The sequence below is a fragment of the Gavia stellata genome, chromosome 1 (assembly GCF_030936135.1).
Source record: "Gavia stellata isolate bGavSte3 chromosome 1, bGavSte3.hap2, whole genome shotgun sequence".
In the NCBI taxonomy this organism is placed as follows: Eukaryota; Metazoa; Chordata; class Aves; order Gaviiformes; family Gaviidae; genus Gavia; species Gavia stellata.
The window spans coordinates 34,689,263-34,715,006 of NC_082594.1; the positions used below are offsets into that span (position 1 = coordinate 34,689,263).

General features: G+C 40.6%; 1 protein-coding gene across 3 annotated transcripts in view; it reads left to right on the forward strand.

Annotated features, from left to right (window-relative positions):
• Positions 1–343: 343 nt before the first annotated feature.
• The window catches only part of ELF1 (E74 like ETS transcription factor 1), a 39,056-nt gene continuing 13,655 nt past the window's right edge, over positions 344–25,744 (forward strand). The window contains exons 1-6 of one of the 3 annotated variants that reach the window (XM_059818775.1): positions 344–636; positions 7,767–7,941; positions 16,511–16,618; positions 17,227–17,391; positions 22,276–22,359; positions 25,474–25,666. In XM_059818775.1, coding sequence (XP_059674758.1) covers positions 553–636; positions 7,767–7,941; positions 16,511–16,618; positions 17,227–17,391; positions 22,276–22,359; positions 25,474–25,666 — 809 coding nt within the window. In that variant the 5' untranslated portion in view covers positions 344–552. The remainder of the gene's footprint in view (positions 637–7,766; positions 7,942–16,510; positions 16,619–17,226; positions 17,392–22,275; positions 22,360–25,473; positions 25,667–25,744) is intronic. The other 2 variants (XM_059818767.1, XM_059818782.1) reach the window with 2 other exon arrangements.

The window sequence follows — 25,744 nt, forward strand, 5'->3', positions numbered from 1 at the left end:
GTATATAAATCAAATGAAAAGATGGATTTTCTTTCTGTTAACTTCTGTAGCTTTTTCTTAGTCTCATGCTGTTAATATGAAACACTTCGAAACTGATGTCTTACTTCCTGAAAGAGTTTTATGTTTAAGGGAATGAAAATTCGCATGTATTAATCAGTAAAAGTAATACCTCTGAAGATACAAAGGTGTCCGACTTCCTTGGGGGTTAGATAAACAATTACAGTTCGGAGCAAGCTTTGTTCTGACTGCTACTATTTCACATAGCTAAAGCAATAATTTCTTAGTTATAACTTTTTTATTTTTTCCCTCCACAGTGATAAAGGCTATCGAGGTGGGAAGAACAACTCAGGAAAGGATTTCCCTTGGTTTGTTTCCCTTTGAAAAGAGAAGAACACGAGAACACTGATGATCTAAGAAATACGAACACTGATACTTGATTTATTTCGTGATCCTGCCTTTCTGCCCAGCTGGACCTCGGTGACGCTCTCTGTTCTTTCACGTTCGAGAACATTTTTCTTTGTATGTGGAGCTGAGACCTGGGAATGCGTTATTATGGCAGCAGTTGTACAGCAGAATGAGCTTGTGTTTGAATTTGCCAGCAACGTCATGGAGGATGAGCAGCAGGTATGGGACGGTGTAAGAAACCATATTTGTACAAGTTGGTGCTAGGAATGTTATGAAAACATGGGGAAAAAATTGTGGTGTAAAACACAAAAACGCAAACATTGAGGTCATTATTGTTGCAGCAAATCTTTGTGGTGTTTCAAAAGCTTCCTGTTGCTTCCTGTAACTTGCATGGGCAGAACAGAAATTGGTTGAAATGTTATAACTTCTGCAGTATTGCAGAGACCTCCTCCTCCAAAAATGTTTTTCCTGTGTCGCTGATTTTTGCCAGTAGAATCCATCCATTTCTGATGCAGAATTCCCCAAATTCTGGTATTTGACAGTAGTTTTAACTTTCCCAGTGTGCTAGGATAAAATTCTGAATAAAAGTAACAGTCACACTACAGATGAGTAGAAGGACCATTAGGTACCTGCTCACTGCTTTTTACAGATTGGTTTCAAAATTGTGTTACTGTATGTTGGCTATTCAGAAATAAGCTTCAAAGTAATTTGAATTGGTTTGTTTCACACTGCAGGGAAAATATGTCTGTTTCTGTCTGAGTAGGCTCTCAGTTAGGTGTTGATTACTTAAACCACATTCTGTGAGTCCTGAGGCTTCAGTGAAGGATTCTTATTGTAAAATTCAGGCAGTTTCTCTATAGGTGGTGGTTAATAGTAGGGTTTTGCATTTATTAACAAGAAATTAGGTGTCTGGGTACTGTGGAGAGACTGAGAAGTGCCATGACAAACTATTCCTCTTTTTGTGAATGTGAAAAGCATTTATCCTTCTCTCTTTCAAAAATACTTTCGGCTTTATAATCTTGTCTCTGGGTTTTCTGTACGGCCTAATATCTGGCTGGGTCAGTGGCCCGTTTCTGCTGTCAAGAGTCATGCGATCATTTCAATGAACCGAGTGTTTTCTGTCTAAAGTGCTAACTCAGTTTTGGGTGGAACTAGTAATGTAACTTCCTTCCCTGTATTTTTCCAGAGCTTGTGGTAGCCTGGGGATTTAGATATGGGAATTGCACAAACATAGTCAAAAACGAGCCTTATTTATTACCTCTGTTTGATATTTGTTGCTGGCTTTACTTTACAAGCCAATGGGAGAGGGGAGCATTGAGATGGGGAGGGCTATTTCAGTGTGGTTCCTGGAACGGGCAGTGGAAGCAAACGTGGTTTTGTTCAGTTTAGTTACACATTCTGCCTCTTGCAATTTCTTCAGATGCTCACCTGAAAAACTTTAAAAATACTAAAGAGCACTCAACAGGGCAGTAAAACCTCCCTAAACAGAACTTTCTCCAGCTCCAGAACAAACTCAGCCTTGGCATTTATCTCATAACCCCAATAAATGGTACTCCAGATGAAGCCTAAGGAAAGAAGGTGTCCTGTAGCATACCCTAAAGGTGATGAAATCAAAGATGCGAAAGGCCAAAGAGAGTGAGTGCGTAGCAGAAGGTCCATTGCAGCAAACCGTTGGATGCGAGGTCCTCTTAGTTGCCTTAGTTCAGATATCAAAGATGCAGGTAGCCAGCTAGCTGGCTGCATGAAGTTAGATCTTAAATACTCAGTTGTAGAAATGGAGTCCTGCATAAGGGAAGATCTGGGAAGCTGGAGCAAGATTTAGCTCGGACAAGGATTTAACATTAAGCCAAAAAGATTGCTTATTGCTTATACCTGGTTGATCTCCTTCTTACAACATAGGAGCTATTGCTATTGCTACTCCTGATGTTTTTAAATTGTGGACAGATGGATAACATGATTTGTGTACTTTGCAAAAATTTTAGCTCTGGAAGTGCTCTGTGTTGTCAAAAGCATTTTTTGAGCATCATCAGTATATAAAAGGTGACATACTTATCCATAGGTGTTGTTTAACTGATCTTTGGATAATTATTTTTGCAATGCCCCCAAAAGCTGGCATTGCAACAACTTTGGTACTTTTCTTCTTGTCAAAGCTTTGTCTGGAGCCCTGTTGTGCTAAGAGCTGTCAGGACATGGAACAGCTGCGGCAAGAGGTTCAGGGTCTAGATGGCAGCTATGCTCAGTATTTCAGGGAAGTCGTAATTCATGGCTATTTTTTTAACTTTTTTTTTTAAGCCTTGGTTAAACAACCGTAAATTATGAACAGTCCATTTGCAAATATAAGCATTCAGGCAGTGGCAGATGCCAATGGGAGGGACTCGATCACGTGGCCCTGTGTGAATGGGAAAGGCTCTCTCTTACCAGCTTTATCCTTTTCAGTTTAGAAAATAGGAATATTTTTTTTTTTTTTCTTGGAGGGTTCATTTATCACATTGTACATGTATGGTGAGGAAGAAATGCAATGAAAATATCCTCGTAATTTTGAGAAGGGAACAAGTGGCTTGCACTAATGCTACAGATAACCTGACTGGCTGCTGCTGTGTCTCAGAGGTCCTGGTTAAATAGACGGTTTGCTTTTTTTTTCCCCCCTCTTTTTTTTTTTTCCCCTTCTTTTTTTTTTCCTCTTTTATTCTTTTTTTTTTTGAGAGAGAGACTGCACACGTAAAACTGGGCAGGAGCTCCTACAGGCTTTGGCTGAGTCAGTGCCACTGCCTAAAACTGCTTTTTTTCATTTCTGCAGCTTCTCCTCTCGGTGTCTGTTCATTTAGTCCTTCGTTAACTTACAGATAATGTGATTTTTGATTGGGACATTCTTGATTTAAAAAGCTGGATAAAAGCAGCCACAGAAGCCGGATCCATACTAGGAAGTTTTACATGGTGCCAGGGACACACGGAATTATTGCAACCGTTAAATTACTAGCATGGTCCCCAGCATGACTGCTCTGAGACGACAAGCGCTCTCTCAAGTGGCTCTGAAGCGTGTAGTAACCTGTGCCTGAAGGCCTCTTCTGTATCTCTGAGGGATGCTTCTCTCTTCCCTTTTTCGGTAACTACAGGGTCCAAGCCCTTAGGTTGGGCCGTGACTCCTGCACCATCTTGTCGTGCCTTGGTCTGCTCTTCCATGTTCCCTGGTGTTGCCACAGGCTTTCTGAAACATTAAGTGACCTGGTCAAGGCCAAGGTCTACATTTTGTGGCTATTTCCAGCTCCTGCAGAAAGTCCCCCCCTTATCCACTTGCAGTTTTATGAAGACTTGAAGGAAATGATTCTGAGATCCGTAATGAGGTTGTCTCCCCAGGAAAGCAAGCAGCATTTATCTGCTTCCAGCATCCCTCTGTGAAGCTTGGTAATTTCTCAGATGCTGGCCATGGGAACCCCTTTAAAGTCAAGAGGCTGCCTCTGCTTTTGGCACAGGAACTTTCAGCAAGAGAAAACCGAAGCCCATTTTCTAGTCACCAAGGTCACTTTGCCTAGTGCTGTTTATGTTTTGTTTTTTTTTTTTTAAATAAATGGCCAACTGTATTGCAAGTCTAAATTCTGTTGCTCTGTTAAAAAGCCAGGTTTTTTTCACTGAGGTTTCTTTCCCTTTTCTTTTTTCCCATGTAGCTTTTCCCCGCTCCTATCACATGCCTTTCTTCCCACCCATCACTCACTTGCATAAAATGTATTCCACACCAGTTAGAAGCTAGTCACCATATTCCTGTGACAAGTTTTCTTCCTTAGAGGACTTGCAGTATGAGAAGACAGTACTTCCAGAGCAGACGAAATCCCCATCCTTACTTTCTGTTTCCGCAACTAGGATGGTGTTTTGATCTTCTGTCAGTTGGTGACAGCTGATGTGAAAATTCTCATAGGAAAAAAAAGAAACACCTTGTCAGTATGTCAAACACCCAAGAAGTATTTGAGAGTAGAAAAGAAGATTGCTGCCTTTGGCCCCCGGAGCGGGGCAGTGTTCAGTTTTCAGGAGGTCATGGAGCATGACTGATGCTTCCAGGGACCTGCTCATGGGACCTTCCATGGACTTCAGCATCTGTCTGAAGCTTTGCGCTCCTCCAGATTGTTAAAGGTCAGTCTACAGAACTGGTTTGTAGATAAACTACAGTGAGGAATTTGGTGTCTAAGACTTGGGAGGATTTCAGCAGTAGCTCAAGTCCTTTATGTGTCCAGCAGACATGGGAGATGCGTTAAAGCCAAGCCAAAGCTTTGGCGGAGCCCGGATGTCATATTTTAACTATATTTTGCATGAGAAAGATGAAGCAGCAGAAGTAGGCAAAAGGGAACAATACACAAATTGGTTTTCTATGGATTTATATATTGATTTCTTGAAAATCATTGCTGACACTTTAATTTGGGACTGTTTTTTTAATTTTGGGATACTTTGCACTCTTCCTTTTTGTTAGTGCATGTAGAACCACCTTGTGTTAGGAATAAATTATTTTGTGATCTTGCTATTAGACAGGTAATTCAATTTGTCTTAATTGAATCATGCCCTTCTAGTCCTTAATTTAATGTTTTCCCTGTGTGTAATTCTCATTACACACTAGCATCAAAGGGAGCCATAGTGAACACGGGCTCTTCTGCAGTTCTAAATGTGTACAAGGTTATTCATGTGTCTTACAAGAACAGAGCTACAGGAAGCCTTAGCTTGGCTCTCAGTTGGGGTTCAGGCGCTTTCAATGAAATCAAGAACATAATAGAAGTACTGAGGTGAGATTTTTACCTCTCAACAGTCTCATATACATCAGCATACATTAGTAGTAGCTTTTAAAACTGAATTAAATGCTTGTTAATGAAATCATAACCAATTTAAAATACTGTACAAAAAACGGTGGTGGGAGGTGGGAGAGGAATAGGCGTTTTTAGAGCATGATTCATCTTTTTGTAGCACAGGAGCCTAAAACAGGGTAGGGAAATTGTGCCCTAGAAATAGGCATTTCTCTCTGTTGCCTCTGAAGGAAACCTGGGCTTCCTAGCTTAAGTCCAAGTGCCTACACCACAGCTGTCTGAAGTTAGGCGAGATGAACTTCACCCATAGTGTCTATGAACTAGAGCAGGATAAGAAGACTGAAGTCTTCTTACTTGCATCTTCCCTACCTAAAATCCATAATTTTTACCTACTCAGTAGAATACTGAACAGGTACTTGCAAAGCATGTACTCTGCTTGCTTGCAGGTGACAGGGGCCTGAGTGGAGTGTTGTATGTAATGCCTTTTTTTTTTTTTAATGTAGTTACATATATGGGTGTACAATATATGTAACTTGCATCCCAAAAGCTGTATACTGTGTCATATTACTAAAATTGAGGTATTTAAACTATTTTTAGAGCATGAATTCTATCTCAGTGATGAGGCTGTAATGGACCGTCTTCCTTCTAGTTTATGGAACGTATTGTTGAAAATAAAACCTTTTTAATGCATACAGTATTTTATTTTTCTTCTCTCTTTACAGTGCTTTATCTTTTTTTCTTGATTTGGCTTTTATTTAATCAAATCTATTTGTTTATTCTTGCCTGCGAGCAAATAGGATCAAGGATGTTGGGGTCACTAAACAAATAGGATGCACAATGTGAACATGATTCTTTCCAAGGAACAGCAGGGACCTCTTGGCCACCAATGGTTCCTGGTTTCTCAGCCCCAGCAAGATGCAACCTTGGGTAGAGGTGGCCACAAAGGTGTGGGGTAAAAGCTGTCCCATGGCTTGACTAGATATATGCTCATCATCTGGCAACGTGATTGCACAAGAGGGCTTTAACTGGTCTGGCCTTTGTTCATTTTTATTGATTTCCTACCATGTTACTGTATTTTGAAGCTTTTATTTGGCAGAGTAGGTAGGTTATTTGTTGGATTTTTGATTTTGGTTTTGTTGGGGTTTTTTGTTTAGCAGACTGTCCATGATAGAAGCCCATAGAATTACTAGTTTTGTTTCTTAATTCTTCCTTTTTTCCTGATTGCCCTTTACCACAGTTGTTGCTGAGACATATTTTATAAAACACAGAGCAATTTAAAGTGGTAATTACTGCTTTTTAAAACTTCTAATTGCACTTTCTATTTTCAGTACTTATGTTCCAGACTCTTCCTTAGGAGAGGCTTGCTCCCGTAGCTGTTGTCTGTGTTGAGCCAATAGCTCTGATACCATTTTCTGTTTGTGGCGGTGTGCGTAGTGGCAGGACTGTGAGACATGAGCAATCCCTAAGCAAGCTCATAATCATATGGTGGTTGTTTTTTCTTGTGTGGTTAAATAAAAAAACCTGCTTGATCCGTGCATATCTGTGTTCTTCTGTGGAGGGTAAGACCAAATGTACATATACTGGTTTTCTCAGAAACATGTTTTAGCAACTTCTTGGTTTGTTTTCTTGCCTTTAAGCTTGCCACATCCATAATGTGATTTATTTTTATTGTGAGAGAACCTTAAGAGTTACGCTAGATTTTCTTTGAGCCTGCTCTGCTATCATCAGATATGACTTTCTTCCTGCAAATGACTTTTTAAAAGAATCACTTTGGAAAATACTGTATCTGTAGTGAATGGCATTTTCTGAAAACCTCTTCCCATTGAGTGGTTGCCTTTTCATGAAGCGTGTATCTTATTATTACTGGTCAGCTTGATCTCTGTTTTCCCAGCTGCCTCTTTTCTTCTCTGTCTGATGCAAAATAACTATTGAGACAGAAGGATGATGTCTGAAAGCCGACTTAGGAAGGAAAGTGGGGGGTGGGGGGGTGGGGGGAGGAATTAATGTCAAGTGACTAAAGCCGTAAGAATTGGAGAGGGAAAATATTACGTCATGTATATCAAATACTCCCTGTTACATCTCTTGCTCTTGTAGCAAGTGTCCCCTAAAATAGTGATCCTCCACTAGTGCCTCATGGGAAACTTGGTGCCTGCAAGAGCCTTGTCCAGACCTGACAGCCACAGGACTCCTCCACCCCCAGCTTGACGGGAAGAGCAAAAGATTAAGGTGCTTGCAGCAAGTTGCTTGCCCAGTATTATTGCCAGTGAAGTTTAGCATTTACTGTGCTGTGCCATTGTCAGCTTTTATGCTGCAAAGTAGTGTCATGGGAGTCTGGTATTACCTACTGGAGTAAAGTCAATATATTAAATACTACAGTGATATTCAGCCTCTGGCCCATAGTGGGACACTGCTGCTACTTGGTTTTATGTGCTCAAAATCATCCCGTTCTTTGGTAGTCCCTCCTGACAGTCTAATATTCAAGTGATGTAGTATATGTCTGTTGAAGTATTAATCAGTAAGTCGTTAGATTGGATGTAGTCTAACTACTGTTATTTTAATTTTCTTTTTTCCACCCCCCAGCTTGGTGATCCATCTATTTTCCCTGCTGTCATCGTGGAACATGTTCCTAGCGCAGACCTCCTACATAACTACTCTGGCTTAACCTGCGTGGATGAACCTAGTGACATGATTACTGAGAGCTCTCTGGATGTCGCAGAAGAGCAAATCATAGAAGATGATGATATCACCCTCACAGGTTGGCAATAAAAACATTTCTGTGCCATGTTTTTGCACAAAGATGGCTATGGCTAATGGTGGAAAAAAGCTTAATAACAAAAAACAACAGGAAACAAAATTATAGTAGTATTGAATGCTGTTAATTCTGTACAAGACAGAGAAAATGGCATTAATACTGTTAGCAGGTGGCTTGCAATCCCAGCTGCACAGCTGATAATGGTGAAGAGTTTCATCCATCAACAGAGATTAAGACAGAGTCCTGCTCAGAGTACCAAGATTTTTCTTTGCTCTTCATAGGATTTGTTTGCTCTTATTTAATGGTTGGTACGTACCTAAGTAAATGTACATACCAAAAAGCAGGAATACACAGCTTGAGTAGATGTACTGCTTTCAGCTTCCTGAGGGTATACAATTAGCCATAAAATGTGCACGCTGAGCATACTTACTGGTGTTAAGTATGCTCAGCGTAGTGTTAATTTTGGATCTCTAATAATGATTAACACTTGAAATACAGATGTTCAGTGTAAATTCTGTAAGAAAAGGTACCCCAAAAGAGAAAAAAGTTCTCAGGAGGAAAGCTCAAAAATACATCACATTTTTTAAAAAACAACCGCTCACTGAATGCTGTATTTGAAGGATTTTTGCAGGACAAGTCTGACAAGTGGGTTAGATACTTCACAGAGTGATGATCTGTTTCTGTGTCTTCTTTCAGCCATTAGGCTCCACACCTGGACTGTCTCCAGGGCTGGAGACGGCTTGCTGGTTTCAATCATGCTTTTGACATTATTTCCAAAGGCATATGCCGATACAATCTTTTACCACCAAAAGCAAAACAAAAACTCAACAAAACTTGACATGAGGAACAGTTCACAGAGTAAATTGACATGAGCTGTTCTCAGTAAATGGTTTTATCTGATAAAAATGGTTCCTTTTTTTTTTCTTAGTAGTGAATTATCTGTGAACAGACTGTGACCGTACAAATAAGTTAGCTGATTATTCAAGAAGGTTTTACATACTTAAACATTATTTCAAGTTGAGACCTCTTGCCAACTATTCTCTTGCTATTCATATTAATTATTCACACTGCAACTGGCATTTCCTCAGTGTATTATTTACACAGCCGCATTAAGTGGTGCTTGAATTTTTCATAGCAGATCGTTTTTGTGAATCCATATTCACTGTAACACATTGTGTGTGAATTTTTACTTGCATGAGTAATTGTGAAACTCCACTTTTGTGAATGCTCTTGTTAACATTTTTGTGTTGTTGGTCACATGAGAAGGGTTTGCAGATTGCTGCCAGAGACTGAAAATATGTAATCCTTGTAACCGATGGTGTCCAAGGGTTTCTGGGATACTTTGGAGGCAGACAAGGACGGTATTGTTCCCATCATCCATTGTAGTTCAAGCAATCTGGTTTTCTTTAAAGGCAAAGTCCTTAGAAAAACGGAGCTGCCATTTTGCAGAGATTATTGTTGTGAACAAGACATTAACTAATTATCTGTTTCACACTCTCCATCCCGCTAGCTACTGTGCAGGCTGTGCTTTTCCTTGGAAAGGAAAGTGGATGAGCCCAGGCCGGGCAGGGACCAGCACCGCTGCTGAAAGCTCCTGCTCAGGATGCAAGGCGGGCAGCGCTGGCAGCTCAGCCCCCCAGTTTCTGGCAGGGAGCCGTTCTGCCAGACTCAAGTGGGGCAGAATCCGGGGGCCTGGGGGTGCAAAGGCAGCCCACAGGAGGCAAGGAGAGGACACTGGGGAAGGAGCCCCCCATGCCCTCCCTGCCTGCTGCGGGCAAGCATCGGCTGTGGCCACAGCTGCCTGCTTGAACTGCAGGGCTGCCATGGAAGAGACCAGGTTCAAGCACGGCTTGCTGTAGGCTGCCTCTGAAATGAGGCTAATCGTAACTGAAATTTCCCAGCTACTCTATTTTTCAGCTGCTTTTTTTTCCCCTCCCTTCTTTGAAGTTCCCTTCTTGATTTTATTTTTTTTTTTTTCCATGGGGTGTGTTTGGTCGCAACAGTGAAATGCGTTGTTTTGCTCTTTGAAGTTTGTAGCAGTCTTTTCAGTCACTTCCACGTTACGCCTTTGAAAAAGGATCAGACGTTACAAAGACTGTACTAATTCCACGTTAAAATATTCATAAGACTGAAGTTCACAGCAAACCAAAACTGAAACCACCATCATTTGTGACTAAACATTACAGAGAAATGTCTGCTTAATATGCAGAATTTGAGGTTTTTTAAAGTTACCAGTTTTTCAGGACTGTTTTATGACTGTCATGTTAAGCGTCTCTTTTCTCCTAAACTAACAGCAATTAGCAGTAGGACTCCTGAAACTGAAGCAATTAGTTTTTAGGGATCTATCTGCAGAATGATGGACACTGGTAGGTTTTTTTCCATCTATAGGATGTAGCTTCAGCACTTCAAAACCACAGCTATCGCACATGGGTGATTACTTACCTGTAGTATAAATTGTAACCTGCAGAAAACTGTAAGAACAGCATTTGTTTCAGGTGAAACCCTCTGAAAGATGGCTAACAACTAGCTTTTTAGTTACATTAATGATCACATTGTAATTTTTTTTATAATGAATAGACAGACTTGTCTTATCACTGTCCTTTTTAAAAGCACTTTTCCCTGGAAAAACTGCAATGGCAATTTATGTGGTTGGTTTGTTGCCAGTATTATGGGACTTTAAATGATTGACCGTCATGTAGTTAAGGGTGATTAAGAAAATAAATTGGAGCATTTGGCTTTGAATGAAGTTTTATCTCTAAAGGGAATATTGAATTGGTTTGTTCGGTTTTTTTCTCTGAAAAATACAGGGGATGATGTTTTGTGCAGAATGAATTCTAGGCCAACTTGTCAGATGGTACAATTTGCTACACTTTATTTACCTTCTTAATGTAACTAATTACAGTTATAAGATGTGTAGGAAGGAGAAACTAATTGGATTATGTAACTTCCTGAAAACATTTTTTTATTATTATTAATTTTTTTTTAACTTTGTCATGTCTGGCCAGTTTAATTTGGAAAAATAACAGTTAATTAAACTCTGCCATTTTGCGGTTCACCTGTTCTGGCGTTGTTGTGATGGGATCAGGGAAGCGGCTGCACTGAGACAGTTTATGGGGATGAGGGAGGAGGCACAGAAAATTTGTGCTTAGGTGCCCTGTGCTCTAGTCTGAATCAGGAGCATGGTAGTGTGCATCTTCATAGATCAATAATGGTGCTTAATAACCAGTTCAGAAGTTATTTTGCAGCATTTCAAAGTTTGATAGCATTTGGCTTGTGCTTTTGGTGAAGCTCTAGCATTCATGCCAGAAGCCAAGCTGGTCAGGTAGGAGAATGAAGACAAAGAGATGTTAGGTGCTGCAGTCCTGCACAAAGCCGGTGTCTTCAGTGATAGTTTATGATGCTACAAAGAAATCCAAAGGAGTAGTTAGGTGGAAACAGAACCTCATAGTGTTAATCTGTGAGGATTTTTAGTTGACAAGATGCCAATTGTAAAAAAAAAAGTAGGTACAGTTTCAGTTACTTTGTAAAGAAATTATTCACTGCTACATGTAGCATCTAGTTAAAACCAGTGAGGGTTTTCCATATAGCTCCCCAATGAGATAATTTTCCTTACAAATTTTAAAGCCTTATTTAAAGAGGAAAATGAAGGGTGATGTGTAGCTGCCTGTAACAGGCAGCTATTCTGCAAAAGGGGGCTTCGTCCATGTTTAATGGAGATCTCTCTACTTTTAACAACTTTAGATTTCTTCTGGTGATACTTCGAAGCTCTGCGGTCCCTGGTTTTGTCTATAGTAAAACCAGCAGTGAATTTAAACACAGCTGTGATTAGCATATCCCGTATCTTGGCCTGGACGAGGACTCGTGTTGTCCACTCTACGGAGCTGCTGGCCACCGGGGAAGTGACAGGAGTGAGATGGGACTGCCGAAAGCAGTGTAAAGCTTTCAGAAAAGATGCTAGGCGGGAGTAGGGAAAGCAGGACTTTGGACTGAGGCGGGGAGCTTCCAGCGTGAGGCATAGTTTCTTTCTCCACCAGCTGAGAAGAGCAGAAAGCTGTGTTTGGGCAGGCCTCACGCTAATGGCGAGCGCTGATTCATAGCGAACCTGGATTCGCAGTAACTGGGCTGTAACTGTCATGCAGATACAGAGGCTTACATTTGTGGCTTGCTCAGATAAACAAGAACTTGTAGAGTACCCTGGGAAAAAATGAAGTTACTTTTGGGTGTGGTTTTGCTCCCCCCACCCTCTTCCACCCCCCCCTTTTTTCCTTTTTCCTTCTCCCCTCTTTTTTCCTTTTTTTTCTTTTCCCGCTCTTTCTTTTCTCCTTTTTCCTTCTCTCTTTTTTCCTTTTCCCCCCTCTTTTTTCCTCTTTTTTTTTTAAGTTTCTACCTATTTAAGTTAACATTTGAAATCTGACGCTTCTCAGAAATAACCTCTACCACCACCATTCTTCCAGCTGTGACTTTGCCAAAGCGTAACAAATAAGCTATTTCATCCCAATTTTTCTTAAATTTGTGACTGTATCATGACTGCTAGTGATTGGAATACCTTTCTGCAACATTTAAGAGAAAAACTAAAATAGCAGACACCAACTTGCCTTTGGTAGTTGAGTTGGTTATCTCTGAGCACTGTCTCAAGGTGAGTTAGCACCTTGCTGCTAGTAGGACGGGGAGGTGGTGCTCCATCTCCTCTACACAGTGCCCCACACCTTGTTTGTGCTAGCTCTTTGAGTTCTTGTAATTCAGCTTGCTAACCCAGCAAAACCCCAGAAACTTCTTCTGAGACATTTTATAAAACTAAATTGTCTTGCTGTGTGATCAGAAAAGTGTGAAGCCTGGCTTGTGTTAAGGGACAGGAGTTTGGATCATGAACCAGGGGCAGAGATGGGAAGAATAACCAAAGGCCTTGTTTTTTGAGCAACAGGGAAATATTAATTGGGCTCAAACCACCTTGTGAAGTCATCATCTAAGAGCAGGCTTGAAGGGTGTTAGCAAGAGCATTAATGTGGTTAAGAAACTTACTTTTGCCATTTTGTGTCTGTGGACAGACAGATAGTTGGCGCTCCTTATGTTTTTTGTGAGCATCAAATTATATTAATTTCTGTGTTTATGTTATTTATATGACTATTTTAAGTTCCTTTCATTAGTCTTGGATATGGATGGTCGACTTATAGCTACATGGTATAACAGTGATGTAAAGCTGGTGACCTCTGCCTCACCTGCCATTATTCAGAGTGAAGAATTGACTCTGTTCCGTCACCTCAGCACCTGAAAGCAAGTGGGAGCGTTTGCTCCTCGTGCAGCTCTCGCCAGGAAAGGCGCAAACAACTGCTGCTCTCTCTTCCCCACCCACAGCACTAGGAACCAGGGGGTACCACTGCTGGCTTTTAAATTGTGTGTGGCAGCACAAACCAGCTGCGCTCAATGGCTTTGGCTGAGCTGGATTGTGGCAGGTTACCTTCCTGTCCATTCAGACAATGTCAAAACTGCTGACAGCTGCTTTGGCAGTGTTGTGTGCCTATATTTAGGATGACATCCTTACTGTGATCTTCGTCATGCTGGTAGACGATATGGCAAGTTCCCATCCAGATAAAACTTAGAACCAGAGTGATCAAGTCAGCACTGCTGGGCCAAGCACAAGCACGCCTGCAGACTGCATGGGCTGTGCATGGTGAAGTCTCCTCCTCAGCTGGCTGGGCATTCCCTAGGGATGCTCTTCAGCTCTTGGGGCTGAGATACTCTGTGGCTGAGCTCCTGAGCCTGCAAGCTGCATGACTAAAGTGTCAGTGGTTTGGTCCCCCGTCTCGCTGTATGGCTTCCCAAGCCAGGACCTTAGTCCATACTCACTACCTCCCCTTTTCTTTTCATACTGTCCTCCTCCCCAACTCTGCGTTTCTCATTTCTTAAGCCTGTTTAGAGATGTCAGCCAGAATGTGCAGATCCTTAACTGTCTGCATGTCTGTGCAAGACAGGGTGGAGGGTGTCCTGTAGACAACAGGGTGAGTTGCTGTGTGGGTCAGGGGTTCCCAACGCCCATCTACTTTATTCTGTCTTAGACTGAGCCTCTGACGCTTGGTGTACGGTAGGACTAAGGTCAAGAAAAAATCCAGAAAGTAAGGATGCTTCTCTGGAGCTCCATGTGCTGCCTGTAAATCACAGCTGGGTAGAGGAGGTAGGGCTGATGTGTGAATGTCTGCATTCATCTTTGCCCTCTCCTAATGATACAATTGCTGAAGCTGTAAACATTTGGGGTGAAACTGTTTGGGGTTTTTTTTGTTTGGTTGTTTTTTTAATTGTGTGATTGAGTGCTAGTGAGCTGGGTGCTTTGTTGTTACTGTGATATGTTGATTTTTATTTTTTTTTAAAGTATAGAAATTCTGGCATAAACCTTTTGCTTTTAGGCGAAGAAGAAATATCACAAGGTCATTGCATTGTGTTTTATGGTGCATTTTTGCTTGCTCTGCCAGTCAAGTCTGTCCCCTTTCTTTTTTTTTTTTTTTTTTTTTGTGAGTGCCCGACCCAAAATTCCTCAAAGCTAAACGGGGAGAGAGGGCGTGAAGGTGACTCATTACCAGACTGAGAAAGTAACTGAGGTTCATTGGTGTCCTAGGGAGGGGAATACTAATACAGCCCTTTGTACCGCTTTGATAGATGGAAGTGAATTCCCCAATGTAGCTTCAAATTCTTGTCAAAGGATAAGGAAGCCTGGCCCATGCATTTCCATCCAACAAAGAGTAATTTCTAAAAGAATGTGTTAAACAGTTCTAAAGGTTTACAGTACCAGGTACTAGAACTGATATTTAACTTATTTGTCATGCTACAATTATTTTGAAAAAAATCCTCTGGTAAGGTACTCCTCCAATCAAACCAATATTATCTTCTTGGACAGCTGTTACTTTGCAAAATGTTATTTTATTGGATTTTTTTGGTGTGTAGATTCAGGTGACCTTAATTATAAATTAATGCTCAAGAGCTTTGGATTTGTCTAATGAAAACCCTCATGAGATTGATGAGGGATTGTCTAGTAGTCAAAATTTTTGAAAAGTTTGCCAGCCCTCTGTATTGCTTTTCTTGTCTTATGTTTGCTTTCCAATGTGTTCCTGGAGCCTGTGCTGTTAGCCCTACGTATAATCCCCATGGATCTGAATGGTTTAGGATTCAGCTACACCTTTAGATCTTCTAATAGAAGTTGTGGAATATTTTCTTGTCTGTCCTCCAGGCTAAATGACAGGATATTTTTCAGAATCACAGAATCACAGAATCACTAAGGTTGGAAAAGACCTGTAAGATCATCAAGTCCAACCTAAAAAAAAAAAAAAAAAAAAAAAACAACCACCACACAACAACGACAAGCCACAACACACCAAAAACCAACCCACCCAACACCACACAGCACCATGTCCATCAAGCCACATCCCACAATGCCACATCCACACGCTCCTTGAATACCTCCAGGGAGGGTGACTCTACCACCTCCCTGGGCAGCCTGTTCCAATGTTTCACTACTCTCTCAGTAAAGAACTTTTTCCTAATATCCAATCTAAACCTCCCCTGGCTCAACTTGAGGCCATTTCCTCTTGTCCTGTCGCTAGTCACTTGGGAGAAGAGACCAACACCCACCTCTCTGCAACCTCCTTTCAGGTAATTGTAGAGAGCAATGAGGTCTCCCCTCAGCCTCCTCTTCTCCAGGCTGAACAACCCCAGTTCCCTCAGCCGCTCCTCATAAGACTTGTGCTCCAGACCCCTCACCAGCTTCGTCGCCCTTCTCTGGACGCGCTCCAGCACCTCAATGTCCTTCTTGTAGTGAGGGGCCCAAAACTGAACACAGGATTCGAGGTGCGGCCTCACCAGTGCCAAGTACAGGGGCACGATCACCTCCCTGCTCCTGCTGGCCACACTATTTCTGATACAGGCCAGGATGCCGTTGGCCTTCTTGGCCACCTGGGCACACTGCTGGCTCATATTCAGCCGGCTGTCGATCAACACCCCCAGGTCCTTTTCTGCAGGGGAGCTTTCCAGCCACTCGTCCCCAAGCCTGTAGCGTTGCCTGGGGTTGTTGTGGCCAAAGTGTAGAACCCGGCACTTGGCCTTATTGAACTTCATCCGGTTGGCCTCAGCCCATCGATCCAGCGATCCAGGTGAACATCTCTTAATTGTGGAACTCACTTCCTTTGGACCACCATAAGAAGAAATTAGCAATATTGGGTTTTTTTAAAGGATACTGTCTGGAATATTGTTTGTGGTAATGATATTTCTTAGGATTCATGGGTGTTGTGTTTCACTGCATGTACTTGATCAGCAAAGAGAGAGGTTAGAAAGATGAGGCAGAAACAAAGGGTTTGTGTGGGTTTTGTTTTTTTTAAATACATACAATCTGAAAAATGTAGCGTATTAAATAAATGAAATGGTTGCCGTGTGCATTTTCTCCCCAGCTAACCTGTTACTACTCATCTAGTAGAAGACTGTGTTTACCACTTATTTTTTTTCCTAGAAATAAAATAGGAATAAATACCATGTTAAGCTTTAAGTCCCATTTGTAGCTTGTTAAGAATCAATTTTTCTTTCTTGCTTTTAGTTGAGGCATCTTGTCATAATGGAGATGAAACAATGGAAACAATCGAGGCCGCTGAAGCACTTCTCAATATGGACTCCCCTGGTCCTATGTTGGATGAAAAAAGAATAAGTAAGTTTTTTATGAAAGCAAATCCAATCTGTATTTGCCTTGTTTATTTGTGAAAGAGGGAGGGATTCAGTGCAGCATGGTTGCATGGAATTGGTAAGATTATTTTGCTTCCAAGCCTTTACTTACATAGTCTGGGTATCAGTAATCCAGTGTTGCATGCAATGAAGGATTTCATTGCCATGCCAGAGTTGAACAGGTAAGGAAAGAATGAAAAATTAACAGAGGTAAGGTGTGAATGAAGTAGGGTGGTTTAGATTGCAGTATTTTGTTTGGCTGATAGAGGATTAGTCTGTTTATGTTGCCAAGATAAAAGACTTACACCTGCAGATTGCCTTAAATATGAATAAAAATGTGTGATCACCAAATAATTGTGCTTTTTAAGGGAGTGGGTTATATCATTAAATTGTTCTATTTTAATACTGCTTCTGCTTGTGTAAAATGTTGTGGACGGATATATTCCACTATGAACTAGTCTTCTCTCCCATGAAGGGCTTAAGTGTCATAGTTTTATTTTATTCTATGTTTAAATTTTTGCTCTAAAAAAAAAAAAAGCTTTTAAAAGTCCTTGTGGCTGTGTGAAAATATTCCTATTGTCCCTTTTCCTTAAGCAACTATGTTTGGCGCAACTGAAGATGATGATATGGTGGCTCCTATTACACATGTGTCAGTCACGCTTGATGGGATCCCTGAGGTGGTAGAAGTTCACCAAGCCCCAGACCCTTACGCTGAATCACCAGAGACTCCAGAATTTGAACAACCAAAGAAGAAAAAAGGTAAGATGCTACTGGAGAACAGCAGCATGGAGCAGGAGAGCAGTGGGTGGCATGCTCACCTCCCCTGTGGGTATCTTGAACCATTCTGGGTGTCAGGTCAAAAGACCTGAGTGGGCTCAGCTAGAAATACAGAGAAGGCGTTTTCTTACTGGGTAATGAGAGCACAGCTACCGGTGCTTAGATACTAATGATGTTGGAGAGGTAGCAATGATGGCTTATCCCACAGGAAACATGAATCTCTGCTTGTTCCTATTTATATTTTCTTCTTCAGAGCAGAATTGCAACACAAGCTATAGACCTTTTGTTACTGTGAATCCTGAAGTACTTTAATCAGCTCTTAGTTTCAACTAAGGTTACTTGATCTGTTACGAATACAGGATGAGAATGAGGAGGGTTTTTTACCTTTTCTTAAATATGAACCACTTCATTTTATTTTTTTAAATAGCTGCATGCTATAGTTAGTCCCATTTGCGGTAGATAACATTTACACAGTGTCCACTGAGTGATGTTCCATTGGAGTCGGCGCTGTGCCAAAGAGTAATGAAGTGGTGTTAGTCAGACCTTCTGCTCCTGTTTTTCCACCCTGCTTCAGCATGGACCCCATCAGAGGTCCTGAAGTTGATGTCTGCAGTGGAAGAGAGTCATGCAGTGCAGGCAGATGTAAGGTGCTGTTGCAACAAATTTAAAAAAAAAAAAGAAAAATAAACCAAGGGAGTCATGTTTCTAGAACTAATCCTAGGGCTGAATCAGAGCATTAGGACTTTGACAGGTTCCCTGTGAAATAAAAGCCTTCCAGAACTGGGCTTCTGCTACCCAGCCATACTCCTGCTGAATGAGAGTGCATTTTTGGTGCTACTTTTGCTGCTACTTCCAAATGTTGGGAGTCATTATCTGTGAGAGAGAGCATATTGGCCTGTTGAGATCTTGGGGAAGCCTCCTGAGCCCCATGTGTGTCACAAGGTCTGGTTGGGACAGGGGTGGGTTGGGAAGTCTCCGATTCCCGTAAGAAAGCTGAACTGAAACCGCTGTGGAGGAGAGCTTTACCAGCAGCTGCCCCGAGAGTGCTGCTGGGGAAACTACCGTGCTCTGCACACTACTGTGAGATAACCAACCGTAAAAGGATTTTAAACTGTTTTTTTGATTTTGTTCTTTTCTCTTCTGCTTGTTTTTAATGTTGGCTGCTATGTGGGTCAAAACAAGGAGCTGCTGTCTGCCAGACATTTAACCTCTTTGGCTTGATGCTTTCATACCCTCTTTCGTGTTGTGCTTCTGCTTACTCCCACTCCTTCCTCCTCACTTGCTGTAGTTAGAAAACCAGTTGCTTCACAGAAAATGTGTGTGTTTGGTTTTGACAGTTACATTGGATAGAAAAAAATACTAGAAAAGATGCTTCAGCTTAGTGTTTCATTAACTACTAGTTTTCAATGAAGTTGAGAATTCATGAGGTAGATGGTATGGTCTGAGTGATGTTGAAGTGTGACTTCAAAATGTCCAGGGATTTGTAAAGCATTGGGGTGCAACAACTGGTGCAAAATGTTATTAATTTTGTAGTGCACTTTAGAATTTAGGATGACGTGCAGTGTGTGGGTGGGGTTCTTTTGGGGTTGTGGTGGGTTTTTTTGGTTTTTGGGTTTTTTTTTAAAGTGCAGTCTGTTTCCCTTCCTTTGGTCAGTTTTGTGGCATGGCAGAGGACCGTGGTCATTTTGCCCTATCCATACCACTCATGATTTTATGGACTTCTAGCATATATAGCCCATCAGCTAAACTTACAGGGTTGCATTGTGCAGAGCATTGCCAGCTAACAGAGCCAGAATGGCCCTGCCAAGTAGAGATCCTCCAAGAAAATGTTTTCCAGAAGTGATGGGGTGATTTCTCTTCCTTTTCTTGTGCGCCTTATTGCTGTAGCAGGAGAGCTGTATCCACCCATCTGCTCAACTCCAAACCCATGTTCAGCATGATGTTCGTACTCACGAATGTCTGAGCACTGAGCTGCTGAACTATGGCTCAGAAAGACAGGAAAAACAAAGGGATGTCAGAGAAAGAAACTTGGAAAATTGCTATACTAATACCTTCATTCCTGTTTTTGCTACGGGAGGTATCTGGCAGTATGTGATCACATAAGTTATATACACATTATATTTTAGATCTATACTTTTTTTTATGTTTTTACATACATTATATTTTTTAAAAAAAACCCACTGAAAACAGTGCAAGAAAATGTATTAAACTTTTTCTGGTGTGATATAAAATACTTAATCAGGATGAGCATCTCGCTGTCTAAATATCACATTAATTTGTAGCATGAATTTGTAACCTGAAGTGGGTTTGCAACCATGGAAATAGGAAAGTGGAAATAGGAAAATTATAAATTCAATTAGCTATACAACATTACGGTAGCCCCACATAAGGCTTAGCTCTTGCACATTTTTCGTCCTTCCTCTTTGTAAAATTCTCTCCTAAAAAGGAGTTTAGTAATGTACTCTGAAAGGTAACAAATTCATGCTCTGTTGAACCAAAGGAGGAAGCATGCTAATGCTTAATGTGCTTTCAGAAAATATCTTCTTTTAAACAAAGGAAACATATCTTCTGTGTCTCTGTTAACTGTGTTTTTGATGATACCAGTTGGCACCTGGAGATTATAGCTCACAGTGTAGTCTAAAACCATCATCTTAAGTATCTCTAGCCCAGATACTGAGCAGTAACATCAATACTTTTCTGTAAATGAGTTTCACATTCTTCACTGATTTCTAGATTTGGATGGGGTTCTGGCAGAGGATTGTCCAAATAGGATGTCCTGAAGTAGTCTAGGCTGAAGTAAGAGAGCCTAGAATTGCTGTAGCAGTAGTATTCCTATTTAGTAGCCTAAGTTATCAGAAGTGCATAAATTATATGTGATCGGTACTTACGTTTCCTGAAGTTGACCAGCAGTAGTTCAGTCATGACCTAATTGAGCCCTCATCCACTTAATTTTCTTTTAAGACCTCATCTCATTTGGACACGAGGTAATTAATGACATCAAAGTAACACTTCCCACTCCTTAATGGTGTACATTTACACCTGTACAAGAGGAGAAACAAGATGAGCACCCAACAGAGTCTTCCCATGACACAACTTTAAGGGGAGAAGAGCACTTAGTCAAAGTTACCCTGAGGGACTTCTTGTACAGTAGAAGCTGATCTATAAAAGAGTGACTTCATCTAGACATTTTAGGGAAAACAGACATTTCTGCAACCAATAAGGGTGAGTGAACAAAGCTGCTGAAAATGTACTCCAGTAGTTCTTTATTCTTTCATATGATGATATATGAAACAAACAATATTGTAGGATTTCCTCCCTCCCATCTTTATTCAAATCAAGGAAGACATTACTGGCCAAGACGATGGCTGAACTTTGTGTCTCATCCTCAGTCATGAATCCTGTCTGAATGGAAGCAAGAAAGTTAGAGGACTCCAGGCATTACTAGAGTTTCCTCACTGTAGCTCTCTCAACTAGCTATCCCTCCTCCCCCATGCCCTGTCAAAAAAAGAGAGAGAAAGAAAAAGGTGCAAAGGTGGCCTTAGCAAGACTGCTAATGTCAAAAGGTGAGTGCTCAAGCCAGTGTTTCTTATGACTTCTTTATAGATACCTGGAAACCTAGAACAAAGCAGACAGCGCAGGCTGGCACTGAGCATTTTTTTTCAGAGCTGGTGAAAAACCCTCACTCTTAGTCTGCAGCAGAGGTATTTCCTTACTAAAACAGACCCTAAAAACAAAACCAAAAGTGGAATGTCATAATGTATGGCATTGCACAGGCCTATTGGTCTTGCCTCCTTAGAACATAAACTCTTTGGAAATGCAATAAATAGAGAAAAAGAAAAATATTTTTCTTTATATCTTTAATTATGACAGTATGCTATTTGGACTAGAAATATGTTTCTCTGTGTCCTGTATCTGCTTGGTCTGTTCTGCCTCTCAAAAAAGCAAAGGTAGTACGTGAATAATTTAAGTATTGTCAATGTACTAAGGGGTCACTGCAAAACCTGATAAGAGAAATTTTTATTTGATAAGAAAGTTCTGAAGGTTTCTGATTAATTACATTACCTGTAAAAGCTGCCATTGCAGGGAATGAGAACTAATAAAGGAATAGGTTCAAGGTTTGACATTGAAAAATACTTCAGCATTACTTATATTTTTTTATTCCACTTAGGTAGATGATTTCTCAACATTTTCAAATGAATGCTATTCATTCTTGTCATCAGTTGTAATTAACTTCTTCCTTTAAGTCTTCCTCATCCTCATCATATAGAGCCACCATGCTTATGACTTTAAAAACAGGTGTTTTTTCAGAGCCTGTTACTGGTTCTGCTGGTCTTAACAAATAAGTGACTTCCCTTTACTTGTAGGCACTCTTGAGAAAGATGTAAAAGACAATAGGACTGAAAAATGTTTTCTTCACATGACAGCGTAGTTTGCTGCTGTCAGTGGAGACTTCCAATCTATTAACCAAGCAGCCAATCTTGTTTTATCCCTAAATTCCATTTTGGTGATGAGTGAACAAGGTAGCGCTCCTGTTTAAACTCTTCCCACTGTTAATAGCGTATTTTTCTCATCTCATCTGTTTTAAGTGCTCTTAAGAATACCTAAAAAGCCACAGAAATTTCCAAGGTACATAGACTTCAGGAGGGTGAGCATAATCTTTATTAGAAGTACACTAAGAGCATAGGGGGTCCAATCCTGCTGTAGAAATTGAAAAAGTTCAGCATAGAACTGAGCTCCTAACTTAGTAAAAATTGAATCCTCTCTGAATTGGGGAAACCAATCTTTTCCCTTTTTAGGGCCTTGTTCTTTTTTATTTCCTTTTTTTTAAGCTGCTTTTTTTTAAGACTTACTGGTGGTTTATTTCAGGGAAGAAACCGAAACCGTCTCGTCCTGAGTCTCCTACTACAACTCCAAACATATCTGTGAAAAAGAAAAACAAAGATGGAAAGGGTAAGTCAAAGAGTTGTCACTGAAGTTTTTAAAAGAACATTGTTTCTGAGCGACCTGTAAAAAGAAAAAGTTCACTAGTTCTCTTGTGATGTAAACATGAGTCTTATGCTCAGGGGTGGTTAAAATCTCATCCTAAGCCAAGCAAAAAATCAGTGCATGAGATTTCTTGGTGAAATACCCAGTTCCTAGGGAGAATAACATATTTGTCACTTTGGTTGCAAGGGTTCTTGGAAACTCTTCAACCCCCCCACAGAGGCTGCTGCATTTTGAGTGAAGTCTTGGGGAGCGCTTTGCATTGTATTAGTGTTTCTTGGGCTGTGGTTATTTTGAGAGATGATCTTTGAAAACGTTTTCCATCTGTGTGTGTCTAATTCTGCATGAGGAGCTAATCAGTTGGCAACAGGAAGTACCAAACCCTAAATTTTGAGGGAAGTTATAACGCAGCTTGAAGACTTGGGCAGAAAATTTGTGTTTTTGATACTTCTTTCATTCCTCCTGTGTTTAAAAGGAAGAAAGAAAATAAATACCACAGAAGTGATACAATAAATCATTTCCTCCAGGCTGAACTGTTCAGTAGTGCCTGTCAGTTTTGTCAACAGCTTGGTTGCTTTGCTTTGTGTCCAGCACCCATACCCGGGCTGGTGTTTGAATGGCAGCCTGATGTCCCGTCCCCCACCGCGTTCTGCTGCCCTCAGCAGGAGGTGGAAATGAGCCTCCCCTGTGTCATCACAAGTGCCTGCACACATGCCTAGGGACTGATGTGCTTGCATGCTGTGCAGTACTTGCCAGGACAGAAGCCCAGCCAAACCTGGAAGGTGGTGGAATAAGAATGTCAGACTCTCTTGAAATCAGAAAAATCGTTACGCTGACAAATGAGTATGGGGTTTTTTTTTTCATTTGAAGAGGGGTTTTCTGCAATAACAGGAAATAAAGACTTGTTTGCAAGCAATAAGTATTTAAGAGGTTAATGCCAGCAATTTTAAGTATGCATTGTTGCTGCTTTTTTTTAATTAAAACCTGATTTTTGAGTAAAAATGAAAGAAAAGTACAGAAGAACCTCCAAGTAGTGCTCAAATAAAATAATAGAAAATAGTAAAGCAGCTAGCCACAAGATTAAAAGGCGAAAGAGTCCAATGTTTCTGTCTATCATAGCAAGGATACACCATGTTTCACTTTTGTCCATTGTTAAAAAATTTCTAATTCAGAAGGAATTATAAAGGAGCGTGTTGCCTGAAACCACTGGCTGTTACGAAAAAAGCTACAACAAAGGCATTTGTTTTGCATTTTGAGGAACATAGAATTGAAGTAAGAGGGATATTAATATAACCGGCCATGGCAGGGAAGCAGCTAGAAAATCATGAGAGTTGCTTGTCTCTCACTATCCACAATGATCCCCTAAGTGGAACGTGTATGCTAAAATACCAAACCCTCTATATAATTATTTGATGCGAAGCATGGAAAAAAGTGAGTTTTCTACATATTTCTTCTTCTGCTGTGACTCAGAGGAGGTTAAAAATTCTGCCTGTGAGTAAAGCAGACGTGTTTTCACAGACAGTTGTCTTCACAGTGGTTTTCAGTGGCTAAGCAGTGACAAATTTTCAGATTGCCTTGATGCAGCTGAGCATTTTTAGTCTAGATGACAACAAAAGCACCCTGGATTAGATCTAAGTGGCTGGGAATGCTCTCACTCCTGGCTGAGGCTGTGTCTTAGCTAAGCAGTCTTGGCCTTTGCCTTTGAGGTATTCAAAGGCAAACAGGCTGACTGTTTTATTTAAGCTGGGAGACATTTGTTGCAAAGGCAGTGTTTTTTCTCTAGGGATGCTCCCTGTTCAAGTTTCCACCTACTGAAGGAGCTGCTAACATTTTGTCCTGCCAGGGCTGATGACTTTGCTGAATATTTGCAAAATATAGATTATAATACAGTAGTATGGGAGTTTTAATTTGTAAGACACCTCCTCTTGTTGAATAAAGTTCAGACTGGTGGTTATTAAAGTTGAAAAAACTGCTGGGTTAAATTGAAGCTAACAAAAGAGATCCTGTCACCTTCTGATGCACTGGGTGTAATTTTTTGTGAAACTTAAGAAATCTGCACACGATGTCCTTGCTGTGTTTTTGCACAGCTACTTGTGGGAGGTTATACTTTTCATGCAATAAGTTTTTTCTTCCTTTCTCAGACTAACAACATATCACTAAGAAGGTTAGGTGCAGCTTCAAGTGTCCAAAACAACATCAGACATCAAAAACCTTAAAAAAGCAGGAAGAAGGGTCTCATTAGTTATATGAGTTTAGACTCCTTAAATGTGCTTTCAAAAAAAAAAGAATATGCAAATTTTGTAGTAGTTTTAAGTATTCACAATGTGTGATTTTAATACTGTTTCTTTATATGTGGTAAACACCGAACAGATGTGATGGATTTCCATATGTAAGTGTTTGTGCCTGCTTGTTTGTAAAATTAAATTTGAAAGTTGTCTACCAGCAAGTGCAAGCGCTCACTGGATTAAAAAAAAAATAATCTTTTTCTGAACTTTATTCTTTAAGGTTTGCCTACCTCAGCATATTCCACTGATAACCCCATATAAATCTAATTGTTAAAACTAAGGATTTTGTTTAGCCTGTTAAAAGATTATAACACTCACCTCAATTCAGCAAAGTATTTAAGCAAGGGCTTAATTTCCAGCATTTTCAGAGGATGGACCTGAACATGTTGGACGGTTGGACTTGATGATCTTAAAGGTCTTTTCCAACAGAAACGATTCTATGTTCCTATTCGAGGTAAAGCAATAGGGACTGCTTCTGTAACTGGATTAGGCAGGAGGGCAGTGTACACATAGGTGACTAATGCTGTCAAACGTCGGTGTTTGGAACGGGGTGACGGTAGGTTGACAGGTACCTGACTCTGTAGGTTACAGACAGTGGCTAGGGTGTTTGGGCACCCAGATGGTAAAACCTAACAAGAATCCCTTCCCATGCCTTTCTATCTTGATGATCTATTACAGTGTATTTGTAAAGATACCAGCTTCTTAATTTTTAGATTATTTACGTCATTAATAAAATATGGTCAACTAACATTTTTTTTAATTTTTTTTTCTGTGTCCTGAAATACTTTTATTTTAGGAAATACAATTTATCTCTGGGAGTTCTTACTAGCACTGCTCCAGGACAAAGCTACATGTCCTAAATATATCAAATGGACTCAAAGAGAGAAGGGCATTTTCAAACTGGTAGATTCCAAGGCTGTGTCCAGGTTGTGGGGAAAACACAAAAACAAACCTGACATGAATTATGAAACAATGGGTAGAGCTCTCAGGTATGTGCATTTTTAATAATAGGCTGATTTTGTTGCCTTAGTGTTTGCATGTATTAAATGCGTCATCTAATTTGTGTA